Source organism: Girardinichthys multiradiatus, chromosome 5 (assembly GCF_021462225.1).
Source record: "Girardinichthys multiradiatus isolate DD_20200921_A chromosome 5, DD_fGirMul_XY1, whole genome shotgun sequence".
Lineage (NCBI taxonomy): Eukaryota > Metazoa > Chordata > Actinopteri > Cyprinodontiformes > Goodeidae > Girardinichthys > Girardinichthys multiradiatus.
The window spans coordinates 39,149,332-39,159,864 of NC_061798.1; the positions used below are offsets into that span (position 1 = coordinate 39,149,332).

At 41.0% G+C, this 10,533-nt stretch overlaps 1 protein-coding gene across 3 annotated transcripts; it reads right to left on the reverse strand.

The window, feature by feature from the left end:
- Positions 1-334: 334 nt before the first annotated feature.
- Positions 335-9,909, reverse strand: LOC124868661 (zinc finger protein 250-like). 3 transcript variants are annotated; one of them, XM_047366151.1, is made up of 7 exons: positions 9,691-9,909; positions 3,981-4,114; positions 2,546-3,498; positions 2,280-2,463; positions 2,041-2,169; positions 935-1,099; positions 335-859 (listed from the first exon to the last, which is right to left on the reverse strand). In XM_047366151.1, exons 2-7 carry the CDS (start codon positions 4,096-4,098, stop codon positions 417-419), a joined length of 1,992 nt encoding a protein of 663 aa, XP_047222107.1. In that variant the 5' UTR covers positions 4,099-4,114; positions 9,691-9,909; the 3' UTR covers positions 335-416. The 3 variants fall into 3 exon arrangements, with proteins under 3 accessions (XP_047222107.1, XP_047222105.1, XP_047222106.1); XM_047366149.1 differs by having other exon boundaries at positions 335-1,099; positions 9,691-9,908; XM_047366150.1 differs by lacking the exon at positions 9,691-9,909 and adding an exon at positions 4,529-5,473 and having other exon boundaries at positions 335-1,099.
- Between the last annotated feature and the right edge of the window lie 624 nt (positions 9,910-10,533).

The following is a 10,533-nucleotide window of genomic DNA, read 5'->3' on the forward strand; positions in this document are numbered from 1 at the left end:
GTTTAATGGTGCAAGAAACCCGCCACCTTTTAAAAAATTTTTTTAAAACACACTGACTGGATTCATGAGTGTGGATCAGTAAATCAAATTTAATCTGCTTCAGTGTAAATTTCCCAAGATGATGAACCCCGGGTAAGAAATGAACCAGGTTTGTGATTCTTCAAAAAAAGGAAAATCGCAAACCTAGCTTGAAGTTACCGTTACTAATCCTGCTTTGTGGTACATACCTCAGGCGTGTTTCTACTCATTAAGCTGTTTGCACACTTCACAGAGATAAATGTTTTACATAGAAGCATCACAGATAGGTAACAATGAATTCACAGAGGTACGTGCCTACTTTCCACTTTCTCCGTTTATTTTACAGACCTTTAATCTTCTACTAACACTACTAATACATATCTGGTTAAATAAATAGATCAGTCATTTTTCTCTATTATGCACATATTAATCGGGGAGTTATTGTCACTCTCGTAGAAGTCTTCATTCGTCAGAGTGGTTGGAGACGCTTTCTCTGTCTCAAAGTGTTTCCTCCTGTGGAGCCTGAGGCTCTGTGAGCGACTAAAGCCTCTCCCGCAGATGTCGCAGCTGTACGGCCTCTCACCGGTGTGGAGCCTGACATGATTTTTGAGGCTTGAAGCACGTGTGAAACTCTTGTCACACTCAGGGCAGTCGAACTTCTCCCCCAAATGAATTTTTTCGTGTTCCCTCAATCGGCCGGACTGATTGAAGCTCCGGTCGCACACGGAGCAGTGGTAAGGCTTCTCGCCTGTGTGGGTGAGCCTGTGTCTGTTCATGGCACCCGAGTGGGCGAAGCTCTTGCCGCAGTCTGGACAGGAATATGGCTTTTCACCTGTGTGGACTTTAAAGTGACCTTTTAGTTGGCCTTTCTGAGTAAACTGTTTCCCACAGAGGGAGCATTGGTAGGGTTTTTCACCTGAGTGAATTCGCATGTGGATCTGAAGCGCTGACATCTTGTGGCAGTCTCTTCCACAGAGCCCACAGCAGTAGGAACTCTTCTTTGAATTGTTTCTACTCTGTTTTTCTGCAGGTGATGTTTGAAGCCCGTGTTTTTCACTGTCTTCATCAGTATCAGGATTTTCTGTAGACAATTTGGATGGAAAAGGTTTAAAAGCATGATACAGTGAGAGAACAGAACAACATTTTTTGTGCTTGCTCAAACAAAGATAGAAAAAAAGATAAAAATAGGCATAACATATCTGCCGATCAGCCTTTGAGTTTAGTAAAACTCTTAGAAAGCTCAGGGGCACATGCCATGAAAAACGTTGTCACACCCATTGATATTTTTTCACAAAATTTGACATTTCTGTGTTAAAAATAATTTTTGGCCTTATATAATACTCAAATTTCTAAGAAATTTTGTGTCTTCAATGGGTGTAAGGCATAAATGCTTGAGATATATAACTTTATGTGTGATGAATCAATGAAATATATGAGCGACACGTTTTGAATTGATTTGATTTAAATAAAATAACCTCTGATACTCTAATTCAATCACTTCAATGATTGGGTTCCGACCCCTAGTGGGTCTGTGGAGGTATTGCAGGGGAGTCGTGGGATTTTTTGGTAAGGCTTTTTTTAATACTTTTTTGTTGATTTAAAGATAAAAATCTCTGAACTGTGACATGCATTCATATCCAGCCCCCTTTTATCTTATAGCCATAAATAAAATCTATTCCCCCGAAGTGCCTTCAAAGGTTATTCTGCAGTGTGTAATAACTTCACAGTTAGGTTTTATTGAGTTTCTGTTTGTACTGTGACAGACTGTGAATCATATTGCAGGGCACAGTATTCACTAATCGATTAACAGGGATAATCTTGTGATATTTTCACTCTCTTTTACATTCAACTGTTACATTAAAAACCAACTTTACACCAATTACCCTTTACAGTATGTGTCAGAGTCTTTAGAAAAAAAATTGGCAGGACAGACCTCAGAGATGAAATAGGCCTAATGTGTGCATCTCTAGCATTGTTTTTGTGTAGAGTGACATTAGGGGTGGTGTCAGACTGTTTCCTTACCGCCTACTGGCCTCTCCTTTTCTTCCTTTACTGTAATCCTAATCTCTGTGTTGCTTTGCTGAATACGCTCTTCATTTTCCTCTGGAGTCTCATAGCTCTCCCCATCCGATGCCTGGTCTGGAGTTTCCTCTATCAGAATAAGCAAATCACCCACATAATCATTACATATTAACACTAGAGTTATATGTTCTTCTAATAAAGTTAAGAATGAGATGAAAATCTGGAATGCTTTTAAGTACCGTATAAGGGTTCCTCTTCTTCTTCTTCTTTCACTATTACATTCATGTGGGGAGTTGAAATGTGGTCCCCTGAAGGCTCTTCTCTATCCCTCGGAGTAACTTCTAGCTGAGGTGATGTGACACAGTTAGGAGGCTGTGAGGAAAGCGGCTCAGCTGCATTTGGAGGGGTCTGGCTTTCAGGCACCTTTTAATACAGTTTCATAAAAACAAACTGAGTGAGAAACAAAAAACGAGCTGTAAAATGATACTTATGTGTATGTTGTTACCTCACAGCTGATGCAGCTGGCCTGGCCCTCCTGGGAAGATTCATCTGCTGAAGCTTGTGTCACATCTGCGGTGACATCAGTAACAGAGTCGCTCTTGCTGTGCGTACACGACCGCCTGTGATTTCTCAGAGTTCCTGCCAACGAGAAATGTCGTCCGCAGTCGCTGCAGGTGTACGGCTTTTCTCCAGTGTGGATCCGGGTGTGTCTCCGAAGCTCCCCAGGAGCAACAAATGATTTATCACACTGAGTGCAGCTGTACGGCTTTTCCCCTGTGTGAGTCCTCATGTGCGTAGTGAGCGTCCACTGCTGGGCGAAGGTCTTGCCACAGTCGGAGCAGTGGTAGGGGGTAATACCAGTATGGAGGCGCTCGTGTCTCACAAGTGTTCCTGACAAGGCGAATCGTTTGTCGCAGAATGAGCATTTGAAGGGCCTCTCGCCGGTGTGAGTTCTCTGATGGTCCCTCAGCTCGGCTGCCGAGTTACAGCTTTTCTCACAGTCTGAACAGGGAAACTTCTTCCTTGTGAAGCCTGCAACAACCTCGCAGTGCATCGCCTCCAGGTGCGTTTTCAAGTGCCAGTGCCGAGAGAAGTTCTTCAGACAGATGGAGCAATGATAGGGCCTCTCGCCCGTGTGAGTCCGCCGGTGTAGACGCAGCTCCCCCTGACTGGCGAACTTCTTCTCGCAGAAAGTACACGGGTACGGCTTTTCGCCGGTGTGGACCCTTTGGTGAATCATGAGAAGCCCCTTCTCTGGAAATCTCTTTTCACACATAGAGCAGGGGAAAGGCCTCTCTCCTGAGTGAGTACGCAGATGCCGCTGAAGCTTAGAGGCATAGGGGAAGTCTTTCCCACACACCGAGCAGCTGTGGAGGGAAGGTAGTTTTTCATTCTCACTCTGAACCGGTTTGTTGGAGGGAGCCTCTGCAGGTACAGTGCCTGAGATGGCTTTTACTCCTGTGTGAACACAAATTAAATAACAGAACGGTCAGCCTTTCAGTGAGTCATGATGCAGACGTTAATACATTAAAAATTGCAAAAGATAATCAGGAATACATACACACACACCACCCTGATGAGAACAAAACAAACTTAACAGCAGACTTGCCATCAGTTTACATTCAGTTATTTTAAAGTAATGTTAGTAAAGTATATGCTCAGCTACTGAAAGCGACCAATCATGTAGATCCTCTACTTGTTTAAAAATCAAATAATGAGAGTCAAGTTTTGTTAAGAGTCTGCTGTGTTGTTTCTACTGTAAATGAATCTCCTACTAAAGCTACATGCTGAATTTTTTCTAGTCAGGTTCTTCTAAAGAAAAAGAAGCCAGGTTTCACTTTCTCGTCTTTCAAATATAAGAAATAAGAAAAACATAAATTTACGAACATGAATTTACAAACAAACTTTCTACAATCAACTTAACTTTTTTATTTACGTACTGGTTTCGGAGAACTCCATTTCCTCCCCGTCGGAGTTGATCAGGCCACCTACTTCTTGCTCATCTTCGTCGACAAGGACAACCGCTGGTCCAAAGTGGTCTGAGTTCTCCGAACCCATCTCTTAAATATACAATCTAACAAAAGAGAAGTCCATGTTTTACTATGACAGAATTGGAAACCATATCATTTCATTGCATTAATGTTTTTCCGTTGTACAATAAGACATTTTTCTACTTAAACTTCCTCCTGTTTACATATGGTCAAGACTCTGTAAAGGGTTGAAAATGGAAAATTAACCATTTGTAATTTTCTCTGGTATAGTTGTAGACCTAGAAAAAAGGAGAACAATATATTTAACTGTTTTATTTACTGGTTTACAATAATTTTCCAAACTTTTTTTTTAACACTGTCCAAGTAGATGTTTTAAAGTAAGGTGTCAATAAAATAACATAAAGTATGTTGCTACAAATATTGGGTCACCTTGTCCACACATTGACCTAATGACATCCCATTTTTTATACATAGGCATTAATGTGACATTTGCCCACCCTTTGCAGCTGCTCTGGGAAGGCATCCCACAAGGCTTCGGAGTGTATTTATGGGAAGATCTGAACATCTTTCCAGGAGAACATTCATGTTGGACAAGAAGGCCTGGCTCACAGTCTCCCCTGTCATTTAATCCAAAGGTGTTGTATCAGGTTGATCTCAGGGATCATAGGTGATGTAGTGTATGAGAGAAGATAGATACGTATTTAGAAATTACTTTATTTCCACTCACAGGCATATCAAATAAAAAAAACTAGCCTTGAGTTTTGTGAATCAATGAGAGGATGGCTTGTGCAAATATATCCTCTTTTTCTCTTAGTCTATTCAGATATATTACTTGGTGAGTATATATACAATAACAGAGGTTTTGATAAGTGATAGCCCTGTCTATATTTATCTTATCAGTGTAGACAACTACATAACAATGATGTACTTAAATATATTGGTTATTACTGCAATATAGGGCAAGTATCAACACAACAGGAGCTTAATTAAACAATACAAAAATGAGAGATGTTTTTCATCCTTATTTAAGCTGTGAAGACAAGCGTAAAAGACCGAGGTGGCAGCACCTTGGTAGGTGTGAAACCACACCAGGCTATCAGGTGGTCCTTCAAGAAAAGATTTACGCTGACACGCCTTAGGGAATATGGATAAAACAAAAACCTTCTATGAATATATAAGCGGATCTGAATGAATCCATAATTCTGACTCACCCACGTTAATGTCTGGTCTAACGAGACAATCCATTGTGAAAAAGCACCATCATAGCAAGGGCAAGCACAGGGTTAGTTCATCCCAATTAACTGAAGTAACTGCGTGTCTTTACTGCAGACTCCTGACATCATGTTTAGGATCATATTAATGAATTTATGATGTCCATTTTTAACCAGAATCAAGTAAAATAAATGAGACAAACTAGGTTTTTAGTATTGATATTGTAATATAGCCAGACAGCATATAGTGCCTTGCAAAAATATTCATTCAATTCAATTCAAAAATACTTTATTAATCCCAAAGGGAAATTAAATGTTTGTTGTAGCTCATATTATGTAGGTTTCCTCAAAGAGCCGTTGTAGATGCTGATGGCTGTGGGCAGGAAGGATCTTCTGTAGCGCTCGATCTTACAGAAAATCTGAAGAAGCATCTGACTGAAGACACTCTGTTGTTGTAGGACAGTCTCATGAAGAGGATGCTCAGGGTTCTCCATAATGTTCTCCATTTTATGAAGAATCCGTCTTTCCACAATGATCTCCAGAGGTTCCAGAGGAGTCCCCAGAACAGAACCAGCCTTCTTTATCAGCTTGTTGAGCTTTTTTAAGTCCTTGGCTCTGATGCTGCTTCCCCAGCAGATGATGGTAGAAGAGATCACACTCTCCACAACAGACTTATAGAAGATATGCAGCATCTTGCTGCAAACACCAAAGGACCTAAGCTTCCTCAAGAAGTACAGTCTGCTCTGTCCCTTCTTGTAGATGGCTTCACAGTTACATCTCCATTCTAGCCTGTTGTCCAGGTGAACACCGAGGTATTTATACTCCTCCACCACCTCCACTTCTTCTCCCATGATAGAAATAGTTTTTGACTTATTTCTGTTTCTCTTAAAATCTACAATCATCTCCTTTGTTTTAGTCACATTCAAAATGAGATGATTGTTTCCACACCATGCCACAAAGCTGTCCACCACCATCCTGTACTCAGCTTCTTGTCCATCTCTGATCCACCCCACGGCTGCAGAATCATCCGAGTATTTCTGCAGATGACAGGAGTCTGTCTTGTACTGGAAGTCTAAGGTGCACAGAGTGAAAAGGAATGGTGAGAGTACAGTCCCCTGTGGTGCTCCTGTGCTGCTGACTACCTGGTTAGACTCACAACCCTTCAGTCTCACAAACTGTGGTCTGTTTGTCAGGTAGTCTTTGATTCAGGAGATTGTTGAGGCCTCCACCTGAGTCTTCTGGAGTTTCTGACAAAGCAAATCAGGTTGGATTGTATTAAATGCACTGGAGAAATCAAAGAACATGATCCTCACAGTGCTACTGGCTTTGTCCAGATGACAGTGGGTTTGTTGAAGCAGGTGTATGATGGCATCTTCAACTCCAACTCCACAGCAATAAGCAAACTGAAAGGGGTCCTGATAGTTTATTGTTTGCTTACTCAGCTGGGCCAACAGGAGTCTCTCTAGGACCTTCATGATGTGAGATGTCAGGGCAACAGGTCTATAGTCATTGAGGACTGATGGGTGAGTTTTCTTTGGTACCGGAACAAGACAGGAGGTCTTCCACAACACCGGAACCTTCTTCTGGGCCAGGCTAAGGTTGAAGAGGTGCTGCAGAATCCTACAGAGCTGCTCTGCACAGGCCTTCAGGACTCTAGGGCTGACATGATCTGGACCTGCAGCCTTATTCCGATTCAGTCTCTCCAGTTGCATCTTCAACTGACTTCTTGAGACACACAGGTAGAAGGGGGAAGCAAAGGAAGCATCAGCATCTTCTGATATGGTTGAAGGTAAACATGTAGAAGCAGAAAGGTCTAGGGCTGAGGTGGAAGATAAAAAATGTGAGGTGTTACTGGACAGCTGTGGGTCAAAGGAATGTGGAATGTCTGTTTGGCTGTGAGCAGGAGAGGAGGATGCGAAGCTTGTTTCTGAACTGAACCTATTGAAGAATGTGTTCAGTTCATTGGCTCTGTCCAGACCTCCATCGGTCCGATCATCCCTGTGCCTGAAGCCCGTGATCTTCTTCATCCCTGTCCACACATCTCTGATATTGTTTTGCTGGAGCTTGCTCTCCAGCTTCTTCTTGTACACCTCCTTGCAGTGTCTTATCTTGACTTTAAGTTTCTTCTGTAAACTCCTCAATAATTCTCTGTCTTCCTCTCTGAAGGCTCTTTTTTTCTTGTTAAGCAGGTCCTTCAGGTCACTGGTGATCCAAGGTTTGTTATTGGGGAAGCATCTGATGGTTCTGGTGGGGATGAGGTTATAAACACAGAAGTTTATATAGTCGGTTACACATTCAGTCATGGCATTAATGTCCTCTCCATATGGCTGGCACAGTGGGTCCCAGTCTGTAGCCTCAAAGCAACCTTGCAGAGCTTCTTCAGCTTCCTGTGACCATTTTCTCACAGTCCTCTTTATTACAGGTTGCCTCTGAATAAGGGGCTTATATTTCGAGCAGAGAAAAACAAGATTGTGATCTGATTTGCCTAGAGGAGGTCTTGCTGTAGAGATGTATGAGTCCTTGACATTTGCATAAAACAAATCCAATGTTTTGTTTTCTCTGGTAGAGCAGCTGACAAACTGTTGAAACGTACCTGTTTAATTTTTGTTTATACAATTTGTCATCTTGCTGCCACAAAGTCTATTGGCATTTTATGTGAAGTAGCTCATAATTGTGAAATGGAAGGAAATGTATACATGGTTTTCAACATCTTTACAAACAAATATCTGAAAAGGATTAGAATCAGAATCTGCTTTATTGGCCAAGTTTGTGCACAAAACAAGGAATTTGACTTCGCTCTTAATGAAAACCTTTTAAATATAAACATAGAAAAAGAAAGTGTGGGTTGTAAATGAATTCAGCCCCAACCAACCCACTGATTTTAGAAGTCACCTAATAATTAAATAGGATACTCCTGGAAGTAAACTTATTGTAGTATTGTAAAGTTCTTCTCGAAAGAATTAGAGGACATGAGTGAAAAAACAGCATGCTGAAAACAAAAGAACACAGCAGACAGAGCAGGTTAGAGATAACGCTGGAAACAACATGTATGGCACAACTGCAAGCCTGGCAAGACGTAAACATCAATTTAAACTGACAGGCCAAGAAAGGAGAGCATTAATCAGAGAAGCAGCCAAGACGTAGTAACTCTAGAAGAGCTGAAGAGATCCATAGATAAGGTGGGAGAAGAAGTCAACAGGTAGTTAAACACTCCAAAGTCTGGCATTTACAGAAGAGTGACAAGAAGCAAGCCATGGTTGAAAGACGGCAATAAAATGTTCAAGGTGGGCAATCCGTGAAGAAAATCTTTTGGAGACTGCAAACGATCTGAAACTTCAGAAAGACATTAACAATAAAGCCAGAGATACAATAGACAGGTTTAGATGAAAGCATTTGAATGTCTTAGCATGGCCATATCAAAGTCCAGAGCTAAATGAAATTGGCATTCTCTGCCAAGATTTGGAAACGGATGTTCTCCTTCAAATCTGATTGAGTTTGAGCTATTTTGTAAAGAAGAATGGACAAAGGTTTCATTCTCTAGATAAGGAAAGCAGGTAAAGACATACCCCAAAAGACTTGCAGCTGTGATTGCAGTGAACCATGTTTTGACAAATAATTGAATTTAAAGCACAACACTTTTAAGATGACTATTTGTAGATAAAACAAAACTGAAAATAATGCATCACCTTCCTTGATCTTCACAATTAAAAACATTTATGATGGTCTATGACACAAAATCCCAGTGAAGCACATGGAAGTCTGTGTTTGTAGTGGTACACAATGTAAACAAGTTAAAGGGTGTGGATCGTTTCTTGAGCCTCCACCCTTGAGGACATCCACCGTCCTGCTCAAGGACAGCCAAACAGTGGGCGGGAGGTGCTGTGGATGCCACTAAATGAGAAGACCAGCGTTCCCACTGCCATAAGTCTGATAATCTGATGGAAATTTGCCACTAAGTTTCCTAAACGTTTTATAATTCAATGTGAAAAGAGCAGCTAACGCAGTAGCATTAGCTTAAGGGCTAATTTTGTATATCTGTTGTCTCATATTCACTGTTTTCAGTTGATGACCTCACAAACCTGTCACAGTACATAACTCTTTAATGCAGTGAAGGAACAAATACACCACCCTGAGTAGACAAGGTGAGCAGATCAGGCAGAACCTGACCTGGAAACAAGTTGTTTTAATCGTGACAGAGCGCGGTCACCACCAAGCTGGTCAACGACCACCTCCACCTCTGGAGAGGACCGTCGACAGCCAGCTATCGGCGACATCCGGTTTCACCGCATCATTTATCTTAACAAGTAGCTTATAATGACCTGAATTTAAAAAATATATCATTAGAGCAGGTAAGAAACTCGTCAGATTTCTACAAGACCCCCTTTCAACTGTGGATAACCCTCGCTAACTCGACTAGCTAACGACAGACAATGGACATGTTGACCAACCTCTGCATAGATTGTTCACTCGGGTAAAAGGAGTCGCTTTCAAAATAATTTATCGCGACGAAGTGGCAATAAGTCCGTTAATGCATCAGGTCCGTGCTCCGTGTGTTAAAACAGTGCATGAAATGATTGTAAACCATCAAACGAGTCACGCTAGATAACCGACTGATGACAACACTTCTAGCTGGAGTCAATGTTACACACTCTCGGAACTTCCGGTTATCACAATAAAAGCCTTAAACAATATAACTGCGTGCATTTATTTATAAACCGCTGTAGGGAAGGATCATGGCTAATTAACTGTGTGTAAATAAATGGAGTAAATTATAAGACCGCTTAATAATGTTTATGTATTAAAAGTCTTACCAGTCTCTTTTAAAAATGTATTAAAAAATAAAAGCCTCTCTGAGGTGGCATATTATGGAAGAAATATAATCTCATTAGAATAAGACTCTTTATGGACATTGAATTTATAACACTGGATTTCTAGCCGGTGATATTTTTACTGGTGAATTCAAAGTGAAAGAAAAACCTCATACATAATTGCACAGGATAAACAATCAGTCTTATAAATTCAATGTCTCAATTAGAGGAAGATATTTACATTCTCAGAATCACAATACAGACAGTTCAATTTAAAATAAAATAATTATATTGGATTAATAATTGTATTATTAGTAATCCCAATATACTGCATGATAAAAATAAACTAGAAAAGGACTCATAGAGAGCAGACCTCTGCTAAAGCGATAGGGTCATTGACGCATGTCAGCTTTTATCCACATTGATGAGCTATACTCTGGATGACTTCCGACCACTGTATGTCAGCTGCTGACAGGGTGACGA

Excerpts from the sequence above, each read along its gene's own strand:
- LOC124868661 (XM_047366149.1), bottom strand. The coding sequence starts at position 4,098 with ATGGGTTCGGAGAACTCAGACCACTTTGGACCAGCGGTTGTCCTTGTC. Across the intron at positions 2,464-2,545 it reads CCAGCTGCATCAGCTGTGAG|GTGCCTGAAAGCCAGACCCC; the intron begins GTAACAACATAC and ends CTGTATTAAAAG. Across the intron at positions 2,170-2,279 it reads AGAAGAGGAACCCTTATACG|AGGAAACTCCAGACCAGGCA; the intron begins GTACTTAAAAGC and ends TTATTCTGATAG.